The sequence below is a fragment of the Hipposideros armiger genome, unplaced genomic scaffold (assembly GCF_001890085.2).
Source record: "Hipposideros armiger isolate ML-2016 unplaced genomic scaffold, ASM189008v1 scaffold_1414, whole genome shotgun sequence".
Taxonomy (NCBI): domain Eukaryota; kingdom Metazoa; phylum Chordata; class Mammalia; order Chiroptera; family Hipposideridae; genus Hipposideros; species Hipposideros armiger.
The window spans coordinates 63,053-76,897 of NW_017732764.1; the positions used below are offsets into that span (position 1 = coordinate 63,053).

At 42.6% G+C, this 13,845-nt stretch overlaps 1 protein-coding gene across 1 annotated transcript in view; it reads right to left on the bottom strand.

The window, feature by feature from the left end:
• Positions 1–1,813: 1,813 nt before the first annotated feature.
• LOC109377472 (nuclear RNA export factor 2-like) overlaps positions 1,814–13,845 on the bottom strand; it is a 22,217-nt gene continuing 10,185 nt past the window's right edge. Inside the window, 21 exon segments of the mRNA XM_019633824.1 lie at positions 1,814–1,858; positions 1,994–2,054; positions 5,380–5,562; positions 6,111–6,183; positions 6,863–6,905; positions 7,007–7,122; positions 7,223–7,281; positions 7,399–7,506; positions 7,656–7,711; positions 7,795–7,863; positions 8,248–8,287; positions 10,085–10,191; positions 10,333–10,442; positions 10,540–10,626; positions 10,770–10,839; positions 10,959–11,039; positions 11,153–11,257; positions 11,365–11,449; positions 12,047–12,176; positions 12,375–12,449; positions 12,452–12,521. Of these exon segments, the coding sequence (XP_019489369.1) occupies positions 1,814–1,858; positions 1,994–2,054; positions 5,380–5,562; positions 6,111–6,183; positions 6,863–6,905; positions 7,007–7,122; positions 7,223–7,281; positions 7,399–7,506; positions 7,656–7,711; positions 7,795–7,863; positions 8,248–8,287; positions 10,085–10,191; positions 10,333–10,442; positions 10,540–10,626; positions 10,770–10,839; positions 10,959–11,039; positions 11,153–11,257; positions 11,365–11,449; positions 12,047–12,176; positions 12,375–12,449; positions 12,452–12,521 (1,773 nt within the window).

Genomic DNA, 13,845 nt, shown 5'->3' on the forward strand with positions numbered 1-13,845 from the left:
CCGAAGAGTAGAAAGGGTAGCCATTGAAATTAGCGTTTATGGGAAACATGCTTTCTATTTCTTAGGCATCTTTATTCTTTTGGGGAGGTCCCAGATTTTGGCCCTTACATTGGAGTTGAAACAGAGAGCAGTGAGATGGTTCTTATGACCATACTCTTAACTCAATTCACATGTTGCTTTATAAATATTCCTTGTTCTGAAAATGATTTAGTTTTTTTTATTGTAATTTTTTTCTATTGAAATTGCTGCAAATTCTATTTTCCCTATCCTTTAACTTATTTTTAATTACCCAAGTTATATGTGTATTCACAGTATAAAAATTAGTAATTATAAGAAAATGAAAAAAACCACAGGTATTGCATATCCTAACACTGATAAATATTCCTAACATTTTGGTATACATCCTTCCAAATTTTTATCAATGTGAATGTGTGTGTGTGTGTGTGTGTGTATTGTCCCTTTACCAACACACACACACACACACACACACACTGATATACACATATATATCTTCACAAAAAAAGATTTCATTATAATCAGTTATCTTTCCAGTAGCATAAAACACGCTGTTATTTCTCCCATTTTTAAAAACACACTCTCTTGACCCCTTTTCCCACAAAAGCTTCTGCCTTTGCCATTTCTTGCTTCAACTATTTTTCTATTTGTTTGTTTGTAGTATTTCACAATTTGTTTTAAAAGCTGTTTAGGAAGACTTTAATGACATAGGGAAAATACTCATGAAATGATGCCAAATGAAAAAATACATTTCCTAAAACAATTTTATCCAGAATATCAGTTATATAAGGAAAGAGTATGGGCAAAGAAAAGCAAAAATCATCAGTGGTGATTGTGCTCATGATTTGGATTATGTGAGGTTTTCTTCCCTATGGTTTTATAGTCTTCTGTATTTTTCACATTTGTACAATAAGTATATTATATTCATGAAAAATCCAGTATTTTTAAAAGACTCCACTGTGGAGTTTTAAAGATGATGGTAAAATATGGACAGCATAAAATTTACCATTTTAACTTGTACAATTCAGTGGCATTTAGTATGTTAACAATGTTATACAACCATCATTAGTATCTAGTTCCAGAACATTTTTATCACCTCAGAAGGAGACCCTATACCTATTGAGCAGTCATGCCCTATTTCCCCTTTGTTCCAGCCCCTGGAAGACACTAATCTGCTTTCTATATTTATAGATATTCATATTCTGAATGTTTTATATAAATGGAATCATACAATATGTGGTCCTTTGTGATTTAATTTATTCACTTAGCATAATGTTTTAAAGGTTCCTACATGTTGTATTAGGCATCCCTGTCAAAGCCCCTTTGTGCCAGGTGCCATACCTGCTTCTGCAGGCCTCCAGGTAGAGCATCTGATTGAGTCACACTGTCTCCAAAGGCCAGTCCCTGGAAGCAGCGTATGTCCCTTTTCATCAGAATTTATTGACAAACTACCTATGAGTCAAGCCTGATGTATCTGCTAGAGACTGTCAGGGTGAATGAGGGAGTTGGGGGTGAAGAGGATGAGGCTTTTCAGTCCTGGAGCCATTAGCTCATGGTTGGGCAGGGGAAGAGCAATCCAAGACACGCAACATACAATGCGTAACATCATTCTTTATTATGAAAATAAACAGCAATCATGAATGGGGAAAATAAACAGAACAACTGACCCTCAGGTAGTTAAGTAACTTTAGCTTCTCAGTGAGGCCTCCAACCCCAATCATGGGCATGGCCTTAGGCCAGAGAAAAGAGAAACCAAAACTATGTAGATGAAGACAAAGATGACATCCAAGGGCTCTTCTTAGAGTATTTGTTTGAAGGCCTCCACTGGGATCTGGCCGTTGGTCTGGAGGGGAGAAGTCAGGATGTCAGAAGAGCCAGCTCTCTGAGATTCATTCCCAGGGCACTAGCCTCCACCTTCGTGGCCTTCCCAAAGACCCATAAACATCCATCTTTAACCCATTTGATACCCAGACCTCACCTTGAGCATAGTGAAGACCTGACCAGCCCTGGTTTAGTTCTACTGTTTGTCCCAAGGGCACCTGGAGTGGGAGAACAGGTGATCTCCACTAGTATCACAGTATAGACATGCTGACCATGCAGTGCCACCACTCAATCTATAACAAATGGAAATTTTAAAATACAATTTTCCAATCATTTGTAAATTGGGTCATAATGTACATACTGTAGCATTCATCATTTTAAGGTGAAACAACCATAATTTAGTGGTTTTCTAGTATAGTCACAAGATTTCGCAGACATCAGAATTTCATAATCTAATACCAAAACATTTCTATCACCTTAAATAAAACTCCTTACCCATTAATAGTCAATTCCTAGTCCCCCCTTTCCCAGACCCTTGTGACCATTAACCTGCTATCTGTCTCTATAAATTTGTCTCTTTGGGCATTTCACATAAATGGACTCATATAATGTGGTCTTTTGTGCCTGGCTTCTATCACTTAGCATAATAGTTTCAAGGTTCATCCATGTTATAACAGGTATCAGAACAGGTATCTGTTATATATATAATGTTATATATATAACAGGTATCTATTGTTAAATAATATTCCATCGTATAGATATACCACATTTTATTTATCTATTAATAAATTGATAGACATTTAGGTTGTTTCCACTTTTGGCCATTAAGAATAATGATGCTATGGATATTTGCATACACGTTTTTGTATGAACACATGTTTTCAATTATCTTGATATATATCCAAGAGTGGAATTGCTGGGTCATATGGTAAATGCATGTTTAACAGTTTGAGGAACTGCCAAACTTTTCCGTAGTGGCTACAACATTTTCCATTCCCACCAGCAACGGAGAGTTAGTTTCTCCACATCTTTGCCAACACACACACACACACACACACACACACACACACACACACACACACGGAGGGGGAGAGAGAGCCAAAAAATGTATATACATTTTAAGAGATGTTATCTATGTAGCAGTAGTTTGCCATAATCAGAAGTGTCTGGAGGCTGATGGTAACCACCTTGAGCACCTCTTATAATTGCAGAAGTCAAACGTGACTATATACTGAGTATTACAATTTTAATATGATTTTTTTCCATTCTTAAAATGTGTATACATTTTTTGGCTCTATCTATCTATCTATCTATCTATCTATCTATATCTATCATCTTAGTGTGTGTGAAACGGTATCTCACTCTATTTTCGATTTGCATTTTGCAAATGACTAATGATGTTGAGTATCTTTTCATGTAACGTTTGGCCTTTTTTGTTGATAAATGTCTATTGAGATCTTTATCAATTTTAATTGAGTTACTTGCCTTTTTGTTTTTCAATTCTAAGAGTTTTTTTATATATTCTGGATACACATCCCTTATCAGATATACGATTTGCAAATATGTTCTCTGATTCCACAGGTTGTCTTTTCACTTTATTGTTTGTGTCTTTTGATGCAAAAAGTTGTAAAATTTGATGAAACCCAATTAATTTAATTTTTTATTGTGCTTTTGGCACTGTACAGAAACTGTTGCATAATTCAAGGTCACAAAGAATTTACCCCTATATTTTCTTCTAAGATTTTTATAGTGTTAGCTCCAACTTTATTTGTTTGTATATGGTGTAAGAGAGACTTGCAAAATAATTCTTCTCTGAGCAGGTATCCAGATGTCTCTGAATCTGTTGTTGAAAAGACTATTGTTTGCTCATTGGATATTTCTAGCATCCTGATTGAAAATCAATTGTCGTAAAGATGAGGGGGTGTGTGTGTGTGTGTGTGTGTGTGTGTGTGTGTGTGTGTGTGTGTGTAGATTCTAATTCTGTTCCATTGCTCTATATGTTTATCTTCAAGCCATTACTATATGGTATTGATTGCTGTAGCTTTGTACTAAGTTTTGAAACGGAAGTATGAGTCCTCTGACTTTGTTCTTCTTGATGATTAGTTTGTCTATTCTGAGTCCATTGAATTTTCCTATGAATTTTAGGATTAAGTTGTCAATTTCTACAAAGAAACCAGCTGGGATTTTGATATGGATTGCATTGAATCTGCATACAAATTTGGGGAATATTGTCATCTTAACAATATTAATTCTTTTAATTCTTCTGATCCAGTAACATGGCATGCCTTTCTACTTATTTAGGTGATTTAAAATTTATTTTGGGCCGGCTGAGTGGCTCAGTTGGTTAAGAGCTGCCTTGGGATGCCAGAGGGCCCCGGTTCGGATCCCACATATGAGGGCCAGTGACACTGCCCTCAACAGCTAAGATACTAAACAACAGCTCAAACTGGAGCTGAACTGCTGTGAGTTGCCGGCGACGGCGTAAGCTACAGCCCCTGCTGCAGTGGGTTGCCATGGGCTACCGTGTGTAGCCAGCAGCCAGCATGAACGGCAGTCCAGAAGCTGTCGACTGATCTGCCTCACCCAGGAAGAGTGCATGATGGTGCCAACTTGGGCCAGTTAAGCAACGTCCTCCACAACTAGACTGAAAAACAAAATGACAGCAACTTGTCCGTTCCCCTTCCCCCAATTCCCCAGCGCTGTTCCCATCCCCCAATTCCCCAATAAAAATCTTTAAAAAAATTTTATTTCAGCAATATTTTGCATATTTCAGAGTATACGTTTTTCATTGTTGCTAAATTTGTTCCTAAACATTATATTTTGGTGCTATTGTAAATGAAATTATTTTCTTAATTTCACTTCTGGTTGTTCCTTACTAGTGTATAGAGATACAATTGATTTTTGTATATTGATCTTATGTCTTGCAATCATGCTGAACTTGTTTATTAATTCTAATAGTTTTTTTAAAGGTATTCAGTACTTTTCTTTTTTTATTATCTTTTATTGTGAAATACACATTTTTTAGAATTAGTTTCAGCTGTACAACACAGTGGAATAGTTATACTTTTTACCCCTCTAAGCGACAACCCTCCTCCCCCAATCCGCCGCCCCACTTCCCCCCAATATCATACATATCTATTACAAATCCCTTGACTCCACTCCCACACTATACTCCACGTCCCATGACTATATATATATATATATATATATATATATATATATATATATATAAATTCACTTATAGTTGACATATAATATTATACAACATCAGCTTCAGGTGTACAGTACAGTGATCAAGCAAATTCTAATAGTTTTTTAGTGGTTTCCTTAGGATTTTATATATGCAAGCTCATGTCGTCTGAACATTATATTATTTTAAAATTATTTACATACATCACAATAAAATTAATATACATTTTTCATGAGCTCACTTTTTTGGAAGCACCACATCCAAGCTATTTTTACAAATGAACTGCAAGTTCCCATTATCCACTCCCTTGCCCTCCTAGCTACCACCTATCCCCATAGACTCTTACCACTCACTTCTGAGACAACTGCAGGTTCATCCCAGACTGGGTGGAGATAACCTGCACCATTTCTTGCTGATCCGCGAAGAGGCTGCGCATGGAGATGGAGGTGGATGTGGGTACTGGAATGGATAAGGCACTCTGGGTTTCTTTTGTCCTGGCCTTACCCACAATCAGTTCATCGTTCACGATGCACAGACTGAAAGGAAGACGGGCCCTTAGACAACAGGAGGAATAGACAACCTCACACTCCCAACACTGATCCTGTTTCCACTGCCATTCAGCAACCAGATTCCTTCCATACCCCGACTACACCTGCCTCCCCCCCCCCCCCCGATTCCTTGGCTGCTACCTCTGCCCCTGTTGCAGAACCCACTCTTGGAGAGATGGTCTACTATCTTCACTAGATTTGTAGATTTAATCCTAATGCATTTACCCTTTACAGCAGCCCAAGGAATGGGCACTTTAACCCCCATTTTCGGAGGACAATGAGTCACTGAGTTCTTATAACTTGACCAAGGTCACTTAGCTAGCTAGTGAGTGTTGAGGTCAGGAAAAGAATCTGGTATTCTGACTCCAGAGCCCACGCTCTTAACTACCAATCTAGACCTCTCCCTGGGTCTACCTGTTGTTGGCTTTATACAATGCTGAGAAAACCTCCAAGCTGTACCATCATATTCCTACACCACTGGACTTAGGCTGGGATGCATGCTCATTCCTATATTGCACCCACAACACAGCACTTACCTGGAATTGCTGCCAAAAGTCAAGATGAAGGTTCGGGTGAAGGCACGGACAGACTCTTGAGACTTTACTTCCACTTCAATGACAACAAACAGCAAACCCCTCTTAGAGTTGTAAAAACTTTTAACACAAGCAGCATTCCCCAGTGAGGGTCTTACCTGATACTCTAGCAGTACCCTGATGGGAACCATACAGGCACAATTTTTCACTGAGATTCAGGAGGCGGTTTCAAGTTCTGAGAGGGCAACAATCAACTCCCAGTAATAGGACCCCTAACAAGTGTCAGATCCTCTGACAAACACATGTTTCCTTGAATCATTTTTTAAAGCAGCCCAAGAGAAGGGTATATCAGCCCATTTTGCAAATGAAGAAACTGAAATGTTAGATAATGGACCCAAGGTCATAGAGTAAGGAACTGAGATGACAGCTATAAAATTCCACAAGCTTTGTCTTTGACACATGGGCTGCATTGGGGCAGAAAGGCATAAAGTATGTCAGGCCAGGATAGTTGAGGAGCAAGGTGGGGGTGGGAGAAAGGGAAGGGAAGGGAAGTAAAGGGTATAAAAAGGAAAGTAAGAGAACGGAAGGGAAGAGAAGGAAAATAAAGGGAAAAGAAGAAAAAACAAGAAAAGCAGAGGAGAGGAGAGGAAAGGAAAGAAAAGGAAGCAACCTGGGAAGCTGGGAATGTTTGGGAGGAAGTCCAGTTAGGGAAAAGGAGAAGTGGAGGATCTAGGGAGGGAACTACACACACTCACCTTCCTTGAACATCCCATTGACAGAAAAACAGAGCATCATTTCCTGAAAGGGGAGAGCAGTTACTAAGATTCTCAGTATCCTTCTAAGCTGTCTACCCACCTCTGACTTTCTTGGTCTGTGTGAAGGAGGAAGCAAGTGCTCACCGTCTGGACACACAGGTCTACAACATAGGAATTAAGATCATGCTGAGTTTTGGGCAATGCACTGAGGGAGTCAACAATGTCACACTTTCCGTGCTTCAGCAGCTGAACCTGCAGGTCTATGAGGGCAGGAGGAGGTAAGGTTGGGCCCTTGGCCACTATGATTGACCCTTTCACACAACCCCTTATCATGTTGATCTTCTCTCATTGTGCAATTACCATGATCCTTGACTGCCTTCATATTCCTGCTATTCTTGAAGTACTCAAGTAAGCTGCTTCTATGAGAAAAAGAGAAACAGGTGGTGCTCTGGCCAGTATTGGTGTTTCCAAGAGCTTGCCTATGTCTGCAGGGAAGCCACCAGGCCTAGGAGCAGAGTCTGAGCTGTGACACTCACAGGGCTGGGTCCTCGGGGTTGAAGGGAATGGTCAGGGAGAAGCAGGCTTTGTCGTGATAAGCACTAAGGAGACTCTGTCGGTCTCCATAATCATAGATCAAGTAATACCTGTGAGGGAGCAAAAGGGACAAGCTATCACTGTGATTTGGGCCTCTCAGGGGCCTTGAAGCTTCACCTCAACCCATGAGCACACCTGTGCTTGGTAAGCCTCTCCTCTCCCAGCTTTCTTCTGCCTCACGGTCCCAGGAGTTACTTACTGAAGCAAGAATTGAAAGACTAAATTCTTCAGGGTCTCAGATCCTCTATAGCTTTCCTGGAATCAAAAGATATCTTCAAACAATGTGGTAGACAAAGCATGCCTTGCAACACCCCAAATCTTGCTTGGTCTGTTCTCACCTTACAGGGTTTTATTATCTCTAGGCCTACAATGTCAGTTACAATTGGTGGGGGTAACTTTTGGCCATCCTGGAAAAGAGAAGAGAAAGTCATCAATGGAGATGAGGGAGGTGGTCCTGGATGATAAGGAAAAGGATAGGTTTAAGAGAAGGTGAAGGTCAGAGATCAGGTGCAAAAGGGCCCTGGAAATTCCATGGGCAGATTCCAGTGGGCATCTGCATCATGAGGTCTTGGAAAATTCTGCTGTTATATACAACTTGTGTGTGTGTGTGTGTGTGTGTGTGTGTACATTTTTCCACAGAGCATATTCATGTCCTTTTCAGGAGTCTATGTCTTGTAAAATGTATAAGGATCTGATGCAAACATGTAATCTAGGAAAGACCCAAAGGGCTTGAATGCAGGTGTGGAGGTGGTCAATGCTAGTAAGAGACAATGATGAATGTAGACACTTACCAAGTGTAACAACTTGGGGAAATATTTCCTGATGGCACTGTCCAAAACCAAAAATAGAAAGGAGTGGTTGATAGTTTGGGTTGCAATGCTTCCTTTTAGTTAAAATGCTGATGCCATAAACAGAGACCAGTGTGTTCTGCCCACTCAAAAGTCCCCCTTTTCCCACCTAAGTCTATGATTTCAAAGGTTCTTGGTCCACTTCCCTGCTGAGCATTGAGCATCTGCTCCTCCTCTCTCACTCTCACTAACTCTCTCTCCTCCCCCTCCTTCACCCTGAGTAGCTCTCACTTAAACTGCCCAGACTCGCTTCTGTGACACAAGAAGCAGCATTTGGATCCCAGGATTCAGGGCTTCTTCCCCCATCCTGCCTCCCTTCCTTCCTCCAGGTCCCCACTAAATGCTCCAGAGAAGCAATGGGATGGGAACCCAAGGCTCTGCTACCTCACTGGGGGTCCAGCATTTTTCCTGGACCAGGACACGCCCAAGAGATGGGCTGGGATGCTGGGGTGGGGGTGTGACTGAGGCAGGGTGCAGGAAGAAGAGAAGGAAAGGGAAGGGGATGAAGACAAAAAGGGAATGAAGATAGGAGGGGAGAGATCGGGGAGACATAGGGGAGTAGAGACAGGGGAGAAAGAGAAAGAAAAGCAAAAGGAAGGCAAAGAAGCTCTGTCATGGGGGTGGGGTCAGCGAGGAGAGAAGAAAGAGGAAATAGTTCCTTTTATGTCTGTGTATCTTTGCCTCACCTGCCCCTGGCTGGTCCTGGGTCCCCTGGTAGGAATGGAAAACATGCACCCATTGGGCTGGGGGCCTATTGCATGCTGACTGAGCCCTTGTCACCTGTGGGAGCTCAGTCTGACCTGGGCAGGGGAAATGGAGCATGCCGGGAACAGCAGACCTTCCCCAGATGGAGAAAGTGGTCAGGCCCCAGCTCAGCATGGGGTAGAGGGTCTGTGGCCTCCTTCTATGATCACCGCCTTCTCCTCTCATGGCTCCTGTGCATCTGTGCCTCTCTGACTTGGTACCTCACCTGAGGAATCATACCCATGTCGGGCTACCCAGGGCTCCTCTGAAGGACCAGGCAGGAAGATGTGTTGTGTGGAGGGAGGGAGGGGCAGTGCCCCTGAGAGGTCTGTCCTTCTGTCTCCTCAACCCCCTCTGCCCTTGGCCTTCCATTTCCCCCTCAAGACGCCCTGTGCTCACTGGTGGTGGCCCACTTCTGGCCCCTTTACTCAGGGAACCCCAGTTTCTCCCAAGAAGGACCCAGCTCCTGGCATTGGGCCAGAGGAACAAATGTCATGATGGCAGCCACCCAGGGCCTCAGCCATTAGCATAGAGTGTGAAAGTCCCCATGTCAGCCTGGGATTCAAGGGAAACCCTTTTGGAGCACAAGAAACAGGGCCCCTCTCAGGGCAGTAGGGGAAAAACCCCATCTGAGCCTGGAGTAGGAAGGCCAGTCTCAGAATAAGACCCTGGGCTGGAGGACCCTTCTCAGTGCAGGGCACCAACATCTGGCATAAGGCTGGACCACCCTGGTGTTGGTGAGGAAAGGACATCCTGCTTCCTGGAGCACACTCTTCGGTGGGCATGCCAGAGAACACTAGGTGCAGAGTGAGGAACAAGACCTTAGACCAGAGAACAGGTGAGCAGGTCAGAGGAAGGAAAGTAGACTTCTAAGCTCAGATGAAAGATATATATAATGAGATAGGAGAGGGCAGGGCCTTTGGTCCTCCCAGAGGACTGGAGCTGCTGCTTCCAGCAGAGGGGCACTGTCAAGCATAATTTGGCTTCTAAGGGGCCAAGGTCCCCAGGAAGGGTAACAGTGGTTATCACCAAACTTATGTAGGTGGACTGGTCTGGGAAGGTGCTGCACAAGGGGTTCCCTTCCAGCCACAGCTCTTCGAGCTTCAGCCCTTTCATCTTATCCAATTCACATGCCAACTTTAGCTGAGAAATATGGGAAGGAAACTGCCCCTGTAGACACAGCTCCCTCCCTGCCCCACAGGTACCTTTGTCTGCCTCCTGTTATCACTCTGATGAGTACCCTTCCCCCCACAACCCAACTTTGATCTGGCTCCCTCTTCTCACCTCATTTCTGGAGAGGTTCAGGATCTTAACTGTGGAGGCCATCTGTATAATGTCAGACAGGCCATTCAGCTGGTACAGTTTGTTCTTGCACAAGTTCAAGGACAGCAGCTTTGCGGGGAGAAGAGTTAGAGTGAAGGTTAGGGTTTTGAGGACAAATTTGCCTTCCACGCCATCTGTTCCACCCCCTACCATAATACTAGGTCTCACCTCAGAAATTCTTTTTGATGATCTGCAGGGTGGCAGCCATGCAGTTTCTTCGATTCAGGATTATATCAATATCAAGGCCTACCAAGTCTTCGGGAAGGTGAGAGGATGGAATCAGAAGGCTGAAAAGGTCCATGACCACTACTAACCCCTCCCTCGTTACCATCCCTAAGTCCCTCCTAAGCAGACCCCTCTGCCCTCACCTGTCCTAGAATTACTGCTGTCAGCCATACCTGGGTAATAACAGAGCTTATGAAGGTCAAGAGCTTTCTGGGAGACATCATATCTCTTGTTCACGGTCAGCTGCAGAAGGAGACAAAGAGAGAGCTCTGAGGCTGTGGTGGTGACAGGAAAATTGGGGACTGGAGGAAGAAGATGTGGGTCTGGGTGTGGGCAGACAACATGCCTTGAGTCTGCATTACCTTTAGCCACTCCATTTCCCTTGTCTTCAACTTATCCCACACAGAGTAGGGTACAACAGAAGTATTCACAAAGATAGGTATCTACAGGAAGTAGAGGTGGGGTAAGCACTAGGAATTCCAGTTCCAAAGAAGATGACCAGCCCCTGGCCTGTCCTGTCCCAGGACTGTGTACAGGTAATGCCCTCCATACACACATTTTGGTTCTTCTCATTACAAATCTTGTAGCTGACATCCCTCAATGCAGAGGCAGTGCTAGCACCCTGGAGAGAGAACCTGGCTCGGTTGTTTGCATAGTGGAACTACAGAGATTGGAGCAACAATAGTGTCATAAGCCAATGGCCCCTACTGAGCCAGGTCTCTCCCTCTGCCCTGTGTGCCGTAATCTGGCTTCACTGCCCTCTCTTACATCCACTGGAGTGAAGGGGACACTGCAATGGCTCTCGATTGAATTTATTAGCCATATCTTGTCATACTTCATCCCATAAGGAATGAATCTAAATGTATAAAGAAAAGATGGAAGAGAAAAGAGACAACATGGAAATATGGCTGGAGAATGGACCCAACACAGCATTCTATTCTGACCTTCTACCGAGCTTTAAAAGACTTCTAAAGTGAGACCTTTGACATAATTTCAACTTAATTTTTTTTGTCAGACATGGATTTTCCAATTTTCCTTTCTATTCCAATATTTACCTCTGAAATAATCAAATTTAGATGCTTAAAATGATCTTCCTTTAATAAGGTTCCAGACAGGATCCAACCTATTTGAAGACCCTACTTGTGCCTCTGATAAGAACTAGAAGGAATCAACACCCCCACGCTCAGCTTGAGCCAAACAGACATCTGGTGAGGAGATGCTTCATCTCCTTGGCAGTAGTTTTTACCTTTCCCTTTAGACAACCTCCCATGACCTTCCTTCAGTGAGCCTGTTCCCTTTATAGTGCTTCTCTGAACCTGCACTTAGGTAATCATGGATGTTAACTCCGCCTGTCCTCAACAAAGTTCCTAGCATCTCTACATGAGATCAGCACAACTCCCTTTGATCTGCATCCCTTACACAGTTCCTACATTTTGTCAGTTTACTCACCGTGATCTTGAACCATTCCCCCAGGGTTCCATCCTGCTTGTTTTCCATTTGTCTTTCTGGAGGAGTTCTATCTTCATATTCATTACACCATTTCACACTGCTATTGTTGGGGTGGAAATTAGGAGAGGGTACTGTGGGGAAGTGCATAGCAATGAGTGTCCATAAATGTATAGAAATGTTACAAAATATTCTATATACGCTCACCTCAGTTATACCAGGCCTACAATTTGGACTGTTCAACCATTATTCCAGTTCTCTCACTCTTCACCTTTACAGTGGGAGAAGAAAAAGAAGACCATGCAGAGTTACATAGTCCCAGGGGCAACTACTTGCAAACCAGGCTGCCTGGTCATCTACTCTTACTTGGGGGTCCTTCTGAGAATCTCGCATCACCACATTTCCTCATCCTTCTGAAGGTGGGAAGGCTAAGGCGCATATCCACCATGTTCATAATGAAGTTTCTCCTTGCCAAAATTCTGGAAAAGAATCCCAACCACTATTTTTCCTTGAGGAAAGCTACCACCATCATTGTATTTTGAAATAGAGAACTGTTGGGAGCCGGCTGCACCTCAGTGTCTGACATGGCCTATCACACAGCTATTGTGACAAATCCTGAAGCTCTGGCTGAGAAACAGATGCTGCTTTATGTTTTGAAAAGTTTAAATTCCCCTTTGGATGCCCCCAGTAGGATAAAGATCTGACACCCCTACTTATATTGATTGTTTTATTTATTTTCTTTAAATAAGTGAGTTTTGGACATACTACAATAATTCTGTTTTACTGTTAGTTTCTTAATGATAGATTCTTAGTGATAGACTAGTTATGCACCTTATAATTCTTAAGATCCTGTTTAGCCAGTAGTGTTTCAAACGGTTGCTAAGTAGTAAACATACTTTAAGTGCCAAGGCAGGAACTCAGCTCTGGCCATTAATGGAAGAAATTGAAACATAGTTAGGATAAGTTAGTCATTAGTGAAGAACAGATTCGGCTGTACCCTGTAATAGAAACATCGTGAGGAAGTAAAATTCGGAGAAAAACAAACTTCTAAGGAAAATAGACCCTGGGAAGGAAGAAACATTTCCTTGTGGACGCCGTCTCCACTTGAGGGAACCCCTGGACTTGTGGGAGCCGGTCTCCCGCAGAGAACAAAAATATAAGTTTGAATACACATCAGTGGTCACATACCATGTATTACCTCTTGGCCTAACATCATGGTAATGCAAGCCACGTGTCAATCTGCCTGAATGGAGCAATCACACAAACCCCAGATAGCAAACTCCTCTACCTGTCTAGATATGAGAGTCTTATTTGATGGATGGCATAATCAGAGAAGAAATCTTGAAGAGATAACTGTGTGGGACCATTTAGAAAATGAGACAGGATTTATTTTAAAAAAACACAAAAAGATGAACATTCATAGGTTATACACTAGGAAGGCATATGAATCTTGCCTTCTTTCAGGCCTCTTTAACCTAATAAACTCGCCACAACATGGGAGACAAATTTTCTCATACCTCCCAAAACAATCAGCAACCAAACTGATTTCATTAAGTATTAGCAAACTGTACTTTCTTTTTTAGGATAGTCCAAGCTTTAATGTCAGCTGGACTGATGTAACAGCCCTCCAGCCTTGCTCTCAACAATAGTCTGTTTGAAATATCTTGAATGAGCTTTCTTTTTTTTTATTGTTAGTTTCAGGTGTACAGAACAATGCAATAGTTACCCTTTTCACCCTCACAAAGTAACAGCCCCCCTCCCCCATCTATTGCCCTCCCACCCCCGATATCATGCTTATCTATT